Raw genomic sequence first — 19191 nt, forward strand, 5'->3', positions numbered from 1 at the left:
CTGCGGCAGAGTCACGGTCCAGACTTTTGACCCAGCTCATTGAAGTGAATCTCGTCTCGCAGAGAATGAGATCATTCTTTTGGACGTCTATGAGCGGCGGAGTCTGTGTTGTAATCTGGGAAAACACCCAGCTGAGTTCTATTATTAGTTGTCTCATTTTCAGTGGATGGGGACGGACGGACGGACGGACTCTCTCTCTCTGTGATGTCTCAGAGCGATGGAGGACATGGACCAGGTCCAAAAGCAGACAGAATTCATGACACAATGTAACTAAGCAGTTGAGCCCGTCTCCCTCCTCTCAGACACATTATAAAACCACTGATCTCTTGTAGCCGCATGTGCAATTACACACACTGGACCTCGAGTCAGTTTCCAGACCTCAGTGACCGCTGAGTGAGGCCATCTGTGTCAGAAATGCAAAGGAGAGCAAGGACAAGCGAAGGGTCCACATAAAATCTGATCGCCTATGTCCAATGATTATTGGGTGAAGATGTGGCTTGAAGATACAGTCGATCACAGAGTAAGGGAGGCTTCATGGTCAGGAAAGAGGTTCTTCCCCTCCGATCCGTCAGTAAATAAATCTTTGTGACAGGAGAACGTCGGTGTGAAGTCACCGTCCATGTTCTGTTCTCTGTAAAGTGCAGTATGAAGGTGAAGTGGTAAAGAAAGACTCATCTCCTCTTTGATGTTCCTCTGAAAAGACGAGAAAAGGGCGACTGCAAGCTTCACTGAAGATGGAAATGGTAGCTGTTTAACGGCTCGAGCTCTGATAAAATATTCAGTGTATTATGAAAAGGTTGAAACCACAGTCAGAGAATCTCTCCACGGTTCTCCTCCTCCTTCCCCTCGCACCATACATACAGCCAATGTATTCTATATCTTTAAATATTGATGGAAACTTGCACTTTTACTGGTTTATAAACTCTGATCTTTGCTCAGTTGCTTCCTTTTAGTGTTGTTTTCCAAAATCAATACTTGTCTGCAGACCTCAGTCATGATGTAATATAGTAGAGGCATCTCACTCATCCATGAAGAGCACACACACACACACACACACACCCATAACATGATGAAAACATGGTGTGTGTTTGCTCGTACTCTGCAGGCGTGTGTTCGGCGGGGAACACACGTCTGCAAACGAGACGACGGCCACGCCGACTCTTTATAGGTGAAGCCCGTCCCCAGAGACGCAAATCAATCGAAAGCCATTTAATTAGTGACACGTTCACAAGCGAGAACCCGCCGCTGTAACCCGATTGTAGAGAAGACGCCGAGGAAATCCACACACATGAATCACACGAGCGGCACACGTGCAGGTTCTTCCTCCGCGGCCATAAACTGTGTCTAATAAAGCTCGCAGACACACACAGCAATAATCAAAGTGTCATAAAACACACTCCTTTAACTGCACGCGGTGAGGAACAACGCGTGGCTGCTCGACGACGTGTGAGTCGCTGCGTGTGGCAATAATGGAATAAATCTTTGCAGCGTGTTTGTCTAATAAAGTGTTTTTTATGAGATGAGACAAAACATCCATGCATGTCATTCATGTGAAGACATCGTTTTTAACAAGGAAACATACACACGTCCATTCATCGTCCTCCACATGAGGGACGCTGGGCTGCTGGTGCCAATCCCAGCTGACAGATAAGGCGGGGAACACCCTGGACAGGTCGACAGTCCAACACAGAGACAAACAATCGTTAACTCTCACCTACATTCAACTTCCCCTCTGCATGAAAGCCACACACAGACACAGGGGACATGCACACACTGGGACGCAGACCTGCAACCCTCTTGCTGTGAGGCAACAGCGCAAGCCACGTGAGTCACTGTGTGGTCACGGAAACAGTGTTCTTATTTAACTCATCTGGACTTCCTCATGTATCAGCATTAGTTTGATAAATGCACAAATATATAACAAATAATTGAGTGATTCATGCAGCTAAATTACATTTAAAAGTTTGTACAACCAGGTCGAAGAAAATTCAACAAAGTGAACTGTTTATCTGCTGTTTCCATCGAACACCTCTGTCTGTCTGTCTGTCTGTGCATGTGCTGGATGTGAGCAGCTGGTGGAGCGTTAGGCTGATGATAGAGGAATGACAGAGGGATGGGAGGTGGAGGCAGAGAGCAGAGGAGAGCGGGGGGGCGGGGTATATCATATCACATGCTCGAGTAATGAGCCATCTGTAGTGGGAGCCATGTGGAGGCCACTCTGACCTGCTCACTTCAAAACTAGTAAGGCAGCACAAGATGACACACCATGTACAGTGATAGGATAAGATAAGATTCCATGGGAATAAAACGCAGCAATCATTGTGCACAAGTCACAAAATGTGTGTGTTTTTCTTTTCTTTTTGTTCATAAAAATGAGCCAAGCAAACTTTGAGCTGTGAACATTTCACAAATTCAATCCGATTTTAAACATTCTGAGTACTTTTCGCTCAGGTGTGTTTATCGTTGGTGAAAATGAATGTTCTTTTTCATCAGACAGGTCGTGCTCTGTGTTGCATATTCTTATAGCATCTGTATAAACACAGCAATGGAAAAAAGCAGCCAAAATGCTCTTGTGTGAACTTGGTAGTTTTGAACGCAACAAAATAAACCTGAGTTTAAAGGTACAAATACAGCGTATGCATCCATATTTTACCTTTAAACAAACGCGACTGCAACAACGTCACAAAAAGCATCAAATAACACGTGATTTCTATGTCTTGTTTAGACTCTTTTTGTTTCACTTACTGAGAGATAGAGAGGTTTCTTCACCCTGTCACAGTAACATGAGGCATGCTGCAGCTGGAGGACGGTATTTATTGTTCAACCTAAAATCAATTAGCTCTTTTACTGCAGCATAAGTGTGCCAGCGTTAGCTCGATGATGTGCTTTAGTGTGAGCTATTGAGCGATAGCCTGATGTGTACAACAACAACAACAACAAATAAGCGATGACACGACATGTTATCAGCTCCAGACGGCAGACAGTACGTCCGTCAGCTTCAGTGACGCGAGGTAACAAAGCTATGGCCCAAAAAATCATTTCCCCATTAGGCCCCTAATACTCAGCATCTGTCGCTCTGCACTGACAGAGCCCACGAGTGCTCTCAACACTCCTGAAGGGCTCTTCATTGTTCATAGTCAATCATGGCAGCATGAACTTTGGGGTGTGATGAGCACATGATGTTGTGGATGAGGGGAGCAGAGCGCGTTTGCCTCTCAATTATACAAAAGTGAAGCTTTAAATGACTTAAAGTGAACGTTATTATTTCCATTATATTAATATCACACGGAGGTTGTAAAAAAAAAAAAGCAGCTTTCCACTGAACCACTGATGCATCTCCTTAGATTTCAACCGTTCCAGCTCAATTTTCATGGAAACACGCCTGGTTATCGGCCGTCACACGCTGGCACAGACGGTGACGCGGTGAACAGGAGCACACAGGCACAGACGTGGGCCTCTGTGCTGATGCGGCGCTGAACACTTAACCGAATTATTGTGCTTGAGGCTGCAGCAAGAGCAGCCAGCAGCTACAGTGTCACAGCTTAGCGCGGACAATTCTGTTCCATGCAGAGGCTGAATCCGCCAAAGCTATGAAAATAAGGGGGGATTTGATTTGGACACCGCGTGGCATTCAGAGCTGCCGGTGAACGTCTTTCATCTGGTGGAGGCTCTGCACTGAAGACACTCCAATGATTGAGGAATTGTGATGATAGCACAGTTTGCTGCTGTGTGATGAGGCGCAGGACCTTGATTGCGTCTCGTGCACAATCCAAAGGTCGTCACCCGTCGGTGGGGTTACGTGATAACAGGCAATGAGCGGGAATTTACAGCAGGGTGAGGGCAGTTGTGTGTATTTCTTAATCAGGCCACTGTGGGGCTGACCGGCCTCCGGCAGTATATCACCGGGGTCGGCGGGATCTCTGAGTTATTTGAAGATGCACCTGAACTTCATGATTAAACACACATCAGCACAAATGAACGCCGCTCTAAAGTGCTCCCCAAAGAAAGATGAGGAACGGGAGCGGGAGTGGAGGACCTTTGGAAAAATGACACATTTGCCACATTGATATTCATGGCTTTCTTTTGCGCTGTCCATTAATTATGTTCCGGAACAACTCTCAACAAACCAGCCGGCGTGAAGAGGGAGTTTCTGCGAGTTAAAAAAAAAGAAAGAGAGAGAAAGAAAGAAAGAAAGAAAGAAAGAAAAGTCGTGTTCTGATAAAAGCAGCGACTCACCAAAGTAATTAAGCCTCAGACATTAATAACTCTGGCAAGGGGGAGAAATTAAGTGAAACACAGGGAGGATTTATTTTCTCATTCCAACTCCTATACAGTGAATTATATTCCAGCGCCTTCACGCTGAGGTCTATTTTTAACATGTTACTCACTTGCTCTTATTCTGTGGGTCCTTTAAGGCAAAGCCTCAAACACTGCTGATCAATAATGTGCCTGCACTTTCCTTCTCCCGTCTCTCTTTTACTTGCACTTCCTTCGCTCAGATCGATGGATTTCAATTCCAGCTACAAAGGCATCTTTGTGTGAGGCTGTAACGTTAACACTGAGACACCGGGAGACAGTCGTCTTCTGGACAGATGGCCATAGAGACAACACACTGCTGCATTTACTGTCATGTGCTAAAGCTCTCGTCCTCGGGGCTTAAACTCACTATCAACACATAAGCTCTCGCACCGTCTGCTGTAATAAGTGCACATTAAGAATAAAGCGCTGGTGGCAATGTCGCTACAGTCGCTGCCAGAGAATGTGGCCGTGGTTTATTATTTCGAGTCCTCCCATCACACCGTACCATTAGCATTCCTGTGTTGATGTTGGCGGTGATTGCAGCTGAGGTGAGAGGGCGGCTGCAGGGGGAAAATGGAGGGGCTGATGCTGAGAGGTAATGGGTGCTGACATACAGCCAATGATGAAGGAGCGACAACATTAGCTGACCAAAGATCTGGGACCGAGGCCAAAAGCTCAGGAACACAACATCCCACAGCGCTATACCGACACCGGGCTGCAGATGTGGGAGAAGAATTCATGCGGAAGTCATTTTCAAAGTCATTTAAGATCAGATTTGGTGGACAAACACAATCATTTGTTTTCTAATGTCATGAAAGTGTTCTGACTGACACAAACTGCATTCTGTGAGCTCAACACAGGAGGGGATCAGCCTTTTCCTGTCAGAACAAATAACCTTACACGGTAAAATGAAAGTGGCAAAAGTCCCCACTTCAAACATCCTGATCTATCCTATTCATTATTATTATTATCATTATTATTATTATTATTGTTATTATTATTATTATTATTATTATTAATAATAATAAAACCTATACATTATATATACATGTTTATTAACAAATAAAAATCCCCAAACAAGGGCTTCATCTTACCTCTCTTATATTTTGAACTAAATTCTATTAAAAATTTAGTCTGCAATTCATATATTAAATATATTATATATATCAATAATTCTCTCAACTGATCAATAGAGTGTGTCCTTTCATCATGAACAGCTCAGTTGGACAGTGATGGACTCTGAGAACACTCTGAGTGTGTTTAATGTACATTCTACAGCTACACACAGTGGTGAACTGCAACAATTACATCTAAGGCAATAGTCGGTTTCCTGACTGTCGACAACTTCATAATTGCTTTTAGGTCGTTTACCTTTGACAGGGTGATATTTACCAAAAATAAAATAATGAAAATCAATAATTAAATGCTGACATAATGTGTGTGAAATTAAAAAACAATTAAAAAAAAGACTCCATGAACATCAAATAAAGCAGTGATGACATGTGAGTAATGTGGCTCAGGATGTTGGTTCAGTGTTATAACTTAACTAAGTGTGCATCTGTTTGTGTGGAACTGAAAATAAATAAATAAAATATGGAGTAACACTGCTAAATAAAAAAACTCACAGCACTGCAGTTTCACTCCTCCGCCACAAGATGGAGACCAACATACTACAGGACATGATTAAAAGTCCTGTGGGCCTGAATCAAGAGCTGTCCTCTAAAGTCATGAAAAAGCCACAAAGACGAAAGTGTAGTGAAGAACAATTCTAGATTATATAAGTGTCTTAAATGTAATTCTGTGTATAGCTGGAAAATATATGACATTACAAGCACAAGAGTAAAACACACAAGAGGTGTTTCCTGTTTGTCTATGAAAGGCAAACAATAGAGTCATTAGGTAACATCCTACTAATAATAATAATAATAATGTTAATAATAATAATAATAATAATGTTAATAATAATAAGAATAAGAATACAGGTTTATGTAGCACCTTGCAACAGAGAGTTACAAGGTGATTTACAATAAAACAAACAATGCAGCTGTTCAAATGATTTAAGTGGTAAATATCAAAGCATGGTAATAAATAAAATGTAGCCAAAAGCATAGATGGATAAATGGACACTCCAGTCTCTCTCTCTGTCTCTCTCTCTCTAAAATAAGAGCGTTATGTTTGTCCGTCTTTAAATGTGTCATAAAATACAGTAGATGTAAGCGATGTGTGCTGATGACGGAGGGGAATAAAAGAGAGAAACAGAATGAATTACAATAATATTGTTATTGTAAGGCTGTGGATTGGCCACCTCAGGTGTTGGTCAGTGAGGATTAAAACCCTAAAAGCTTTTCCTCTGCACGTTTTCGTCTCTTTTATTCTCTGGATAAACCGGCAGCAGAAGAAAATTACTTTTCAGAGAGTGAGAGGAAGAAAAATGAGGTTTCCACTGCCCCAGGAGATCACTTCTGTCTCTTTACACCACAGTGGAGGTGGAGCTGCAGAGTGGAAAACTTAGTATGACAATTCATGTGCCTAATATGAGGGGAATTCTATAATCTGCTCTCAGGAGGAAGAATACTCGACGTTCTGTTGATGAACATCACCTCAAATCATACTGGAGAGGCAGCCGAGTGCTCCTTTTCCTCGCGTCTCCTCTGCATCAATACAAATTTAAATAAAAACACAACACATATACTGTGTGGAGAGTAGAACAACACTGAGGGAGGTCAGGTCTTTAAATCAGCTGAAAACGCAGCCACACGGAACAGGAGAGTCAAGTGTTTCACGCTCCATCAGCAGTTTCTCTAACATTATGCACAAAGACAGCGGCGAGCGTCCACAGCTCCGCCTGCCGGGCAGCGAGGTTCATACAGCGGCTGATTTTTAATTTCCTCGTGACCGCAGGTCTGCTCGGGGAGCATGGCCGCGGCCGCTCACCCTCGCTCTCTGCATTAACTCTCATAAATGATTGAGGAGGCACGTGTCGGCCTCGGTCTGAGTTCTAAACACACTATTGCTGTTAAATATAGAAAAAGGCTCACAGGTATGGGAGGAAGTGGGGAAACAATCCCATGGAGAGAAAGACTCTGCATTTCCACAATGTCAACCACGTTTTAACCTGTTCATCAATCCTAAATCCTGATCTGTAACCATGTCACTGATGAATCTCAGCCGCAGGTAAAGGTGCCGTGGTTCAAACACAGACATCTTCATCATCTTCAGCCACAACTCACCCACGTCTCTGTGCGTCTGCCTCTTCATCAGCATCTTCACTGCATAATTCATAAACTCCATCTATCTTAAATGAGCAGAGAGCAGAGAGGTGTGTGTGTGTGTGTCTGATGTGTTTATTGCGATTTCGCCGCCGTATTTCAATCACGACACAGAGCTTATACAGAATATGATCCAGCGAGTGAAATAAAAGTCAGATAAATCTAATTTTCAGCTTCACTTCACTCTCACGGCCTGTGATGAATTTGGTTTTGTTCAACGTTGGTTCAAATAGTAACTGAACTGAAATACGTACCCTGACAGTGTTGTGTGGTGCTCAAGAGGATAAAATAAAAAGAAGCAGCACCAAATCTGATGTCAGCAGGAATATCAGAGGAACAAAACTGATTTAATGATCTGTGTGAATATGAGTGACAAGATAAATAAGTTGTGTCCTCCCTGCGATGGACTGGCAACCTGTATGTCAGCTGGGATTAGCACCAGCAGCCCTGCAACCCTCACATGCATGGAGGATAAAGCAGGAAACATTGGATGGATATTAAAGCAATAAAAGGTTAAGATTAAGACCAAACAGACAAGCAGTCACTGGATAGAATCTGTTACACCTGCAGACTTCTAGAGCAACTTCATTGCTCCATGTTAAATCTTATAAAGCGTTAAAACTGTTACTCCAACACAAATATGCCTCTAAATCTAGAAATCTAGATCTCTGTAATATCACAGCTGTGCCACATAAACAAATGTCTCTTAAACTCCTGTCAAGTGGGTTCAAGTCAAGTCTGTAGATCTCATGTTGCCTGGCGACATTCCTACACTGCACACAAAAAGACATCTGTCTGATGTCAAGACAGTAACGTCGTGTAATAAACAGGTTGGACTGTGAGTGAAAACACAAAGACATGCCCAAGGAAAGTTCCAGAAGTGACTTCCACTCCTGCCCCGAGTGCATTCTGTTTGTTTTAAACTCATCCCTCTCTCGCTCCCCTCGCTCATTGTAGGTGACCTTTCCCCCGGCCCCACCCAAAGCCACGTACATTTTCTTTGGGGACAAAAGCCCGTCCCCAAAATCCTGCTGACTCCATAGCCGCGGTCGGGTCCCAGGGCCGCGCCACACTGAGCTCCCCCCGTTGGGGGCCCATGTCCTGAAGGCTGCAGCATCAAAGAAGTCCCAGGTCAGGAGGCTGAGCAGAACCTGGTTTAACCCTCCCGTGCCCTTTGCATCACAATGTCTGGGTACGTTCCCACTCTTTAACCCTCACTTTCCCCGTGATATGCGTATATCAATAACCCCCCCCGACCCCACCCCCCACCGCCCATCGCCTCCCTAACAACCTAATGTGTCCCTCCTCCTCCCTCCCTCCTCCACTGCTATCTGACATACAGATCATACTCTTGTTCATTCTGGCAATAACATCTAACCTTCGAGAGGCGAGGAAACAATTATTCGCTGAATCCAAACTTGCTGCTAATGCTCTCATTAGGATTGAGAACACTTTGACTGGATAATCACGGTCTCAGGGATCAAACCACTTTGCTGCGCAGTGAGCACACGCTGCTGAATAATCCACGCTTATCTCCCTGCATCTGCTAAACCAATCTAATGTCACCTATTATTGTTATACTGAAAAGTCGAGGAATATGTCTGATCAGATTACGTACACTTCACCCTTAAGACCCACTTTGTTTTTCCATGAAACAAAATGCACAATGCAGATCCTAATGAAGTCATTTAGTCAAGATAACCGATAACATTTCTGGATCAACAGAAGTAAAATGGCCAGAAGTTTCCCTGAGAGCTTCTGCTCCCACCGACCACATTACTCCGTCCATAAAGACGTCAGGGAATCACAAATCCTTTTATCTCACCGCCACTTCCACTGAGATGGCGATTATCCATGCCGCGCGAGACGCATTATGCAACAGAGTAATAGAGTTGCCATTCAACGTTAATGGGATTGTATTTCAGTCTGTGCCGCGCTGACATGTCTATAAACAAGGTCTCTGCTGAGGGGAAAAAACTTTTCTCCGATCGAGATTTCTTTTGCGACACAAAATTGAATCCAGGAAGCGCGGTGAATCTATCCGGACGCATTTGCAGCTCCAAACGGTTCTGCTGAAGTCTGACGTTTAGGCCGAGACAAAAGAGGCGTGAGGCCTGCGCCGTAAATAAACACACGCACAATAGTTTCCAGCGAAACTGCACACACTCAAAGCTGAAGAGTGAAATGACACCGGAGGCGTCGCCTCGGGACAGTTTAACATAACAAAATTCATTGTGCGATCACGAGTTTACCTTCCAGAGGCCGAGCAGAAGGCAATTGTTTCAAAAGGACTTGGTTAAAGTCAAATGGGAGGAGGAGAAGTGGAGGGCAAAGGGCACAATCTTACATGAGTTTCCTCTTTCTCTGATGCCCAATAAAATTGTGAAAGGGCTGAAAGTGAATGGCAGGGATGGGGTCACTGAGAGACACAATAGTATCTGAGGAGAGAGGAAATCTAATCTGCTTGGAGATGCTAATTTTATGGAGCACCAATTAAGGAGAGTTTTTTATGACACTTTTTGGAGAAAACAAAACAGCAGAGCTGTCCCCTCTCGCTTGGGGGCCCCTTGGTCGAGTGGCCCTTCTGCACTAGTTAAAATGCCCCGCCTCAGCCTCAGCAGCATTGAGCCCAGGCTCTAATGGGATGGCACCTCCTTTATGCCTGTCCTCGCCCACATTGGGAAAATGAGGCAGTGTCTGTTTGTTGTTCTGGAAGGTTGTGCGTCCCGTTTATCACTGTCACAGCACAGAGACACACAAAAAAAGACAAGGACCGAGGGAGGGGGCAGGGGGCTCCGCTGTCCAATCTGTCCTGCTTCAGGCTTTACGACAACGGGCCCCACGTGGCGAGTACCCCACCCTGCATCCATACATCTCCATCTCTGCCTTTTGGGCACCGACAGCCTTTGTATCGGCTCACTCCGGCTGCCAAGATATGTGTCTGTGTCGCTAACGGGGGCCCGGGCAGAGCTGCTAACTAGACAATGATAGGAGATCCAAGGCGGCCAATGTTTAACCAGCGAGTGGGCCGCTCACGTCCTGGCCCGGCCCCATAGCCCCCTGTGCCTTTGTGGGCTCAGGGTTAATCTTTTAAAGGCCGGAGCAGGGACTCACCCCCTCCTGCCCACTGTCCCACAAATATACTGCCACGCAGTCACTAGAGCTGTACTTTTATGGGCCCTTTTGTCTGCAGATTGCATACACTGCCTTTAAGTCTACAGCGCTTCATTATCCCTGATCCTTAAATCTTTTTTTTTTTTTAGGAATTACCACATCATGAATAATAGATTGCTTGGAAAGTGAAGCAGAGTGAAAACGTTGGCACTCGTTGTCGCCTCTGGTTGGTAAACATAAATAAAATCATTAATTAATGGTTGCTGGAAGTTAAAGATGTTCTGCATAATAGATAAATGAAGCTTAACAAGATTTAGGTTGTAAAGAAAAGAGAATCACAGCTCAGCACAGCTGCCTGCCACAGGTGGACAGTTGTCTGATACCCTGCAGGGCTCTATTCATATTCCTTTCCATTTCTTCTCCTCCATTGCCCCCGCTCTCCATCTACATGCACACGGGGAGAAATGCATTGCTCGGTTCCCTCTTTCACCGCGCGTCCTCTGTATCGAGCATTTACAGGCCCTCGTAAACTTGTATTGATATTTAATTCTGCACACAGCAGGGCAGAAACTGCTGGGCCAAACTTAGAGGCCTGTGTCTCTGCGAGACAGGAAAAGTGAGACAAAGAATGATATCAATAACAAAGGTTGCTAGAAACCTACATTTAGCCCTGAGACCGCTGAGAAACACACTTCTGAACTTTCTCTGTAGAAGAAGAAATGGCAACATTTGGCTTCCATTCGGTGCGTTACACAATTATTTGCTTTTCGATTGTCAAAGTTTGTGAAGGTCACGGAAATAACTCATCTGTGCTTGTTGATTGGTCAGCAGATTATTGTCATTGTTGAGAAATTCATCAAATATCATGTTTGTCTGTTCACATCTCATCTGTTCTGTTTCAGTCTCTTGCATCCGCAGCTCTTCTGCGACCGGTTGAGAATCAATTGTTTCCATGTCTTGTCACTTGTCATGACCTATATCACCCACAGTGTCACTCAACTGTTTCGCTGAGGACTGCCAAACATTTGACAGCTAAATCATTCACAGTCACCAAATACTTTGATTTTTGTTCCCTCGTTTATCTGAACGTCCTCAGAAGAACACTTTTCTCTCATGGACGAATCAACCAATCATTTTCATTGACAGAATGATTTATATATTCGTCAATAATGTAAATAATCCTTAGTTGCTGCAAGTTACCCGACGCCGAGCCTTTAGATTCCAGCAGAGATGAGGAGTGATCTGATGAAAGGTCTTCAACGAATGATAAAATGTGACCTTGTGGTCACATGATGTAAAACAACAGGCCTCATATGATGGAGACAGGTCAAGAACGTCAAGAGTCAAACAACAGGAGGCTCATAAACCACAGGGTCATGGCCTGGTTTTTGTCAGCATGCAGGGCAGAGCAGAACAGCACGACCACTCCGACTTTGTCCTTCACATCACGCGTCAGAGCCACTGTGTGTATTTTTCCTTCATCTGTCACTCTGACGGTCACAGATCTGCTGCAGGGAGCAGTCCATGTTTTATCCATGTTGGGTGACGGTGAGCCACAGGAGCAGATCTCCTCATCAGTATTCACATCCAGCCATATGGGAATTAAGGTTTAATGTGCATCCGTAATCACCCACCTGAGCCCCTTTACCCGGGTGGGTTAAATGTGTGTTCAAGGAAGATAAAAAAAGAAGAAGAAGCAGGAGATAAAGATGAAAATGATAAACTGAGAGGATATAAAAGAATTAATATTATTACATATAACTTTTTAAATGACAAACTACTGTGACTCAAATATATAAAGAATATTACAATTATCACAACTACTTTACTGCCATTTCTGTAACACATAATATTATTTTCAAACAAGTAAACAACCATTTCCATGAGATCTTCACACAAATATTGAATTTTAAAGTTCATTTGGTGACCCCTCCAAAACATCTCCCATCACCCATCTGTGGATCCCGGCCTAGTATCGTGGTTTTAAAGTGTACTGTAACTTTTAACGCGTGCCCATTGAGCAAAACTATATTTGAAGCTTGAAGCCGAAGCAGCTGAGAACAATTCTGTGTCACTGCCTCGTCTGATGCCCCGAAAAAAAACAGACACACCTAATTCAATGGGTCTGCGGAGGCTTTATAGAAACGGAGCGCATGTGGGTGAACACACCATTGATCACATCGTCAATCACAGGCCAATGAGGATAGCCAGTGGCCACCAACACTCAGGTTATTGTGTGCTTTGACCCCGGGGTCAGCGGTAAGTAGCTGAGGACTGAGCCCCACACAAAAGGACAGCATCATGTACTTTCCACATACAGTGGCGTTGCCGCTGGCACCCGTATCAATGGGCACATGGCAGGCCTATCCACAGATGGGACAGGCACGAGGGAGGGGCGTGTTGCCGTGGTGATGGAGCACAAGCGGAGGTAACAGACTGAAACAATGGCGCTGATGAAAGGCAGGAGTCGTGCCTGGGCTTCGGGGAGGGAAATTATCGGGGTAGCGGGTCCCTTGGTTTATCAGACGGGGATAAGACAGAGACGAGGGGGGATGGAGGAGACAGAAGGGGGGGCACGGAGCAGCAGAAGTCTGCAGACCACTGACACAAAGCCACCCCCATGCACCAGTGAATGGCCAACTGTTCAAAAGTGTGGCCGGCACAATGGCAAACAGATATACTTTGTCTTTTTTGTTGTGTGCTAAGTGTGTGCATTACTGTAGGCTCGCGATCACTGCTATAGGATCTTTTTTGTTGATGATTAAGAATCTCTGCTGTGCACAAGTACATTTATTACATCCATAATAATAATAATAATAATAATAATAATGATGTGCAGTTTGTTTTTTTAAACAAGGGTTGATTAATTGGGCTGTTGAAAACAAAACCCTTAACATTAAGTGTTTAGTTTTGTTTAATGAGTTTCGGTTAGGACTGCCTAAGATTCCTGACTCCACACCAGCGTAATGGAGAGAAATGATGTTGTATTCATAAAACACACCATCATTATATTATATATAACTTTACAAACGTTAAGCTGCCAAACATTTATCCAGAAGCAGAGTTCCTGGTTAAACTATATATGTATTTCATTTATTTCTTCTGATAAAGTGTGTGGATTATTCAGTGACAATGTGAATGGGAAAAGATGTTTTGAATGATTATCTCCATCGCCACTGCATTGGGGGTGGAGGCAGAAAACTAAGCCTCAGAAACAATTACAACTCTGGCAGAATTTTTACAGGTTCTTAAATTCTAAAAATATGAACCTTTTCCAAAGAAATGATTCAGTTCTACCTTTGCTCACTTCAGACCTCGATGAATGTGATGCTTCCTCTTCAGAGTTATATAGTCTTGCTTTAACAGATGAATCTCATTTGCTGGTGACAGTTTTCAGGACACTGCTATAATTTGGGTCGTGGCGACCGGAGGGCCAACATCTGGAGTGGGACCACGCGCCTCCTGATGACGGTCTGCTCGGCGCCCGGTTCCGCTCTTTCTCCTTTCACTCTCTCCCCCTCTGGCCTGACTTTCCTCCCTTGGTGTCCCCCCAGGGTAATTGTGGGGTAATTTATGAAGTTCTATCAGCATGGAGTAGGCCAGTGTATGGGACAGCCTGCTGACCGAGGCCCATTCAGCTCCAGAGTAGAAGTCCTGGGCGCCTTTTATGCTCCCCATAATCAGCATCTCTCCTTGGGCCTGGATCCCCCTCCTGCCTCCCTTCGCCCTGCAGCCATCCCCAGCATGCAAGCCTCTGTGGATGCTTAAAGATGAAGGGGAAAGTTATTGGACTCTTTAGTGACTCATAAACATCCGGGGGGATTTTCATAGCGCCTTTGTGTGTTTTTGTTGTGGCCAAGATAATGCAATTGTTTCAGGCAGTGTAAATGTATAAATCACTGAGTAGTTTGTCCCAGTACTGAGAGATAACAAAGGGCAGCACTCCGAGCTCTAAGAAACACTTGTCGGCCCGTTCAGGCACTTTGTGGGACAATTTTATATCTCTGCCTCTCCAGACACTGCTTTTCTGAGGGAAATGATGAAGAGAACCAAACCAATCCCACAAGATCTCGATTTCAGATCCTTCATATCAAATGACTTTGGGGAAAATGGTGGTAAACAAAGGCTGCCGAGCATCCTTTATGGGCTCGACTCACAACCACAAGCCCAGATTAAAGCCCTGTGTATGTGTGTGTATATATACTGAAGATCCAGCCACTGATCCTGCTGAACAATGACCAGCGGAGAGTGAAGGAAGCCTTCTGGTACACAGCACAGGTTTGCTCTTCAGCTTAGTGCTTTATTGAGCCATGATAAGCCATAATCTAAGCCTGATCCTCTGTCGCTACAAGCATATGCCTGCGATAATGCCCTCATTTTCTGGTCACCTGAGCACTTTCATTGGAGTGCACCCCGCGAGGCGGCAGAGAGGGGGTCCCTAAAGCCTAAAAAGTCTGTCACGGAGCCCTTGAATTGGATGAAGGATGGTGAAAGGTGCCGTCCAGAGAAGAAAGTCAAACACTCTGTCGCAGGGTTAAAAACTGAAGGATTATGTCGAAACATGGAGGGTGGCTACATTTTCATTTGTAAAATGCAAAGCTCAGAGACCCTTGTGTCTCCCTGTGTGGGCTGTTGCTTCTGTAAACACATGAATAAGAACAAGTGTGAGCCGGAGAATGGGATTTATCTAGCTCATGCATATAACGTTGGGGTTAGAGAAAGTCTGATCACTCTCCTCATACAATGATCCATAGATGTGTTTGGAGTGGTTTCTTTTCATTTATCTGTATCTTCATTTATTTGATGGGGGAGGGCAATCTCATTAATCTAACTTCATGTGCAGTTAATGAGTGGATTTCTCTCTCTATTTAGAGGAAATGAATAGATTGTTTTCTTCTCTTTGGACAGCGTCAAAGACAATGACGGGGATGGCACAGAACCAGCGAGTAAAAGGTCTGGCTGATTGGGAAAAGGATGAAATCTGGACCATTGTGTCCAACACTGTTAATTAGGACCTGACCCAATTAACAGAGAAGAGCCCAGCAGCCATGTTGGCTTTGGGCCTAACGATGGGAAAATCCATATGCTCAAAATAAAAGGTCCATGTTGGCTCTCAAGGTTTCCCAATTATATTATCACTGAGCGTTGGCCGACCCAAAGCACCCTGCAGGGCCCCCTGATGGGGCTGTGGCGGGGGGGCACCGAGCATCCTCTTCTTTCCCACTGCTAACGTTTTGTGGGTCCGTGTTGTGTGTTTCCATTCTTGTACTTTGAGAACGTACACGGCAAAGACAGACAACGACGGGCTTCGATGTAAATCCGTCAGGATTAAAACAAAACGCGGCAAAAGTACAATATTTAAGAATTAAATAAACTTGATTCAGCTTTCCACAATCAGGTAAAAGAAGTGATGTCAACTAAGTCCATACAGAACTTACACTAATTAATAATGAAATCATTACATTTTTTAAATATGATACAATAAATATGACAACTGAAACTACACTTGTCAAAGAGAAGGAGAATTTTCTCAAATGTATTCCGTTAGTGGGAGAAATCCTGGATTTCAAAATTGGGTACTTTGAGCATCAGAAGGTTAAATAAGCAATTAGAGCAATTTTTGTAGGAAGTATTTGTGAGATTTGTCACAATGATGTTAACATCTATAGGTAAAGGAACTGGAAACAGCCGCAGACATCACGGGGGAGGGCAAAAACAATCAGCGATTAAACCTTTAATGCTGATGCACTGGAAAGAACCTGTAGTGTATCTAATCAGAAATGTGGGACATAAACTACAAGTCAGTGGTCAGTTCAAATTTACTTAGACAACCATTTCTGCAACAATACTAAAGAGGAACAAAGATGCCCACACACGTCAAGTAGTGTTGGGTAAACATAAACCAGGGTGTCCTACTGTGCAGCAAAATGAGAAAAGCAAACAGTTTCTCAGAAAGAGCTGAGTGACGATGGAACACAACGCCTTCCAGCCGTGACGTCTCTTCAAATGGGTCTCACATTTGAAATGAATAAAACCTTGTATATGCATTTATTGTGCTCCAGGCTCCAGGTTTCTGCAAATGTCTTTTGCAGAAACACATGAGCAGAGCATCATTATGTTTCCAATGTTCTGGCCCCTTCTCACGCTGCCTCACTGGAGGTTTTCCTTGGCAGAGAGGAGACAGGAAATTCCAGAGCTGAGCTGAGAAATCCAGACATTGAACACAACAGAGAGAGAGAGAGTGAAAGAGGTGACGAGAAGTCAGCTTGAGCAGACAGACGCATGATGGACACCAAAACAAGAAGGAATTTATATACCGCAGGCAAAAATGTCCATATATGAGACAAATAAGTGGTGCTCTGCTGCACAGCCCCATTTCATATCAACAGAGAAGAAAATGTGGAAAAACAACTGAGAGAGAAGCTTTCCAGTTGAATTCTAGGAAGACAATAGCATGCCCACTCTTTAGTATCTTTTTAACTACCTCCTCCCCAAGTGAAGGACCCCCTTCTAGTGATAGTGTTGTGATTTCACAGAGTGTTTGGGGAGCCAAGTCAAATTTATCTGACCCCTTTTGTCTCGAGCTCCTGGTTGAATTGTACCTAGTCTGCCATTAACACCACTCTTTACATGTTCAAGAACCTCATATTGTGCTTCATACCTTTCTCTAAACTGTCTCATGGATACCATATGTAAATAAGCCCTTGGAGGCATCATATATCTGGCATTATGCAGTGGGGCAGTAAAAACGGCATGTCTGCCTCACTCTCCAACACAACCGGGGGTCACACTTCACTGTTTTTTTAACTTTTGCTTTCACTTTGAATGTCATTTCTGCTAAACTGAACATTTATCGTGACATTTTGTTTGTAACATGCACAGCAGTCGAAAAGAAAACTTCAACACAGTCCCGTTTAACTCCTGGATGAACAGATTAACCATGTGAACACCCCCCCGATTTGGTTAATGTGTAGGGGTGTGGGAAGGTGAAGTGGGGGCTGCAGGAAGGAGGTGTAAGAAGGGGTGAAAGTGGGTCCCTTCTGCAATTGGTTGCAGCTCTAAGTGTCTCATTATGCAGCTTATTGTTCCTTTGTTGCATCAGCAGTATAAATACACCCCAGTGGGCCTAGAGGGTGACAATTTGGACAGAGTCACTCCTGTGAACAGACTAATCATCAGATTAAACAGCACAAACTCTAAGACAAGCAGGACTGCGGTGACACAGGGGAACTTGCAAAGCTTTAAAGTTGAGAACTGAGAAGCATCAAGCTCAAACTCTGTGTTTAGAATTGTAGTTTTGGACCCATTTTTTTATTTTTTTTTATTTGTCCTGCTCAGCCAAGATGGATTCTGACGCTGGCTCCACCTGCAGCCGCTCTTCATCCCCAGACCTGGTGGTGGACGACTCAGCTGGGAGCTTCTTCTCCAACAAGATGTTCCAGACATACTGCCATGAAAGCAGAGCAGACAGCGAGACCAGCCACGGAAGGATGGGGCGCTGCAGTGGCGAGGGTAAGACCAAGAGCAGGTCTGAACCCGGCAAGGACGAGGTGCAGGACCTGAGGCTGAAAGTCAACAGTCGTGAGAGGAAAAGGATGCACGATCTCAACCAGGCGATGGACGGCCTGAGAGAGGTCATGCCCTACGCTCATGGCCCATCCGTCCGCAAGCTGTCCAAAATCTCCACCTTGCTGTTGGCCCGCAACTACATCCTCATGCTGTCCAGCTCTTTGGAGGAGATGAAGAAGCTGGTGGGTGACGTTTATGGTGGCAGCGCTGCGGTCCAGAGCCGCAGCGCTGCCCACCCAGCCTCACGCCCTTCAATCAACCCTACAACAACAGCCCATCTCCCTCTCCATCCACTGGCCCAGTCCCTGCACTCCCTGGTGGCCAGCACGCCTTCCACTCTGCAGCATCATCACTCATCTTCTCCTGCTTCAGCCGCAGCGCCACATTCCCCTCCTACTGCCAGCTTCCTGGGCTTTCATGGTCCAGTGCAGGGCCTCCTGAAGGACCCCCTCCACTTGACCAGCTCGTACAGGCACTTCCCTGGCATGCCTTGCCCCTGCTCACTCTGCCAGCCTTTGCCCACAACTACCTCCACATTGCACAGCCTGACTATGAACAAGTGAGGGGGGTCCCTCTACCAAGCAGTTCACAGAAAAGTGTTCAACAAACTGAAATATTGGCTTGTGCCATCCTTTGTACATATTGTCTATATCTCCTGCCTCCTGCCATGTTAACTGCTGCTATTTTCTCTCGATTTTCAGTTGTTTATATAGAAATATTGTAAATGCACATGGGATTTTATCACAAGAGCAAAGACTCTAATTTATCTGATATTTGTGATGATGAGAAAAAAAATGTCAGAAATGGAACCAATTGTGCAGGATTTCTATTTTCCTAAATTAAATCTTTTTTTAATAATAACAACTCTTGTTTGCCTTGTTATTTTCATGAATGTGAGTCTTTTACACATGTACTCACACACACACGTACTCACACATCA

The 19191-nt window shown here is 44.5% G+C and overlaps 2 protein-coding genes across 2 annotated transcripts in view; one reads left to right on the top strand and one right to left on the bottom strand.

Moving 5' to 3' along the window:
• The window catches only part of LOC122783158 (fibronectin type III domain-containing protein 5-like), an 84378-nt gene that overhangs the window by 38044 nt on the left and 27143 nt on the right, over positions 1-19191 (bottom strand). The window lies entirely within an intron of this gene.
• olig4 (oligodendrocyte transcription factor 4) lies at positions 17810-19106 on the top strand. Its single transcript, XM_044047135.1, has one exon. It carries the CDS (start codon positions 18026-18028, stop codon positions 18812-18814), a length of 789 nt encoding a protein of 262 aa, XP_043903070.1. The 5' UTR covers positions 17810-18025; the 3' UTR covers positions 18815-19106.

The sequence above is a fragment of the Solea senegalensis genome, linkage group LG16 (assembly GCF_019176455.1).
Source record: "Solea senegalensis isolate Sse05_10M linkage group LG16, IFAPA_SoseM_1, whole genome shotgun sequence".
NCBI classification, from domain to species: domain Eukaryota; kingdom Metazoa; phylum Chordata; class Actinopteri; order Pleuronectiformes; family Soleidae; genus Solea; species Solea senegalensis.

Bases quoted from the DNA above. Each gene is read 5' to 3' on its own strand.
- olig4 (XM_044047135.1), top strand. From the start codon at position 18,026: ATGGATTCTGACGCTGGCTCCACCTGCAGCCGCTCTTCATCCCCAGAC.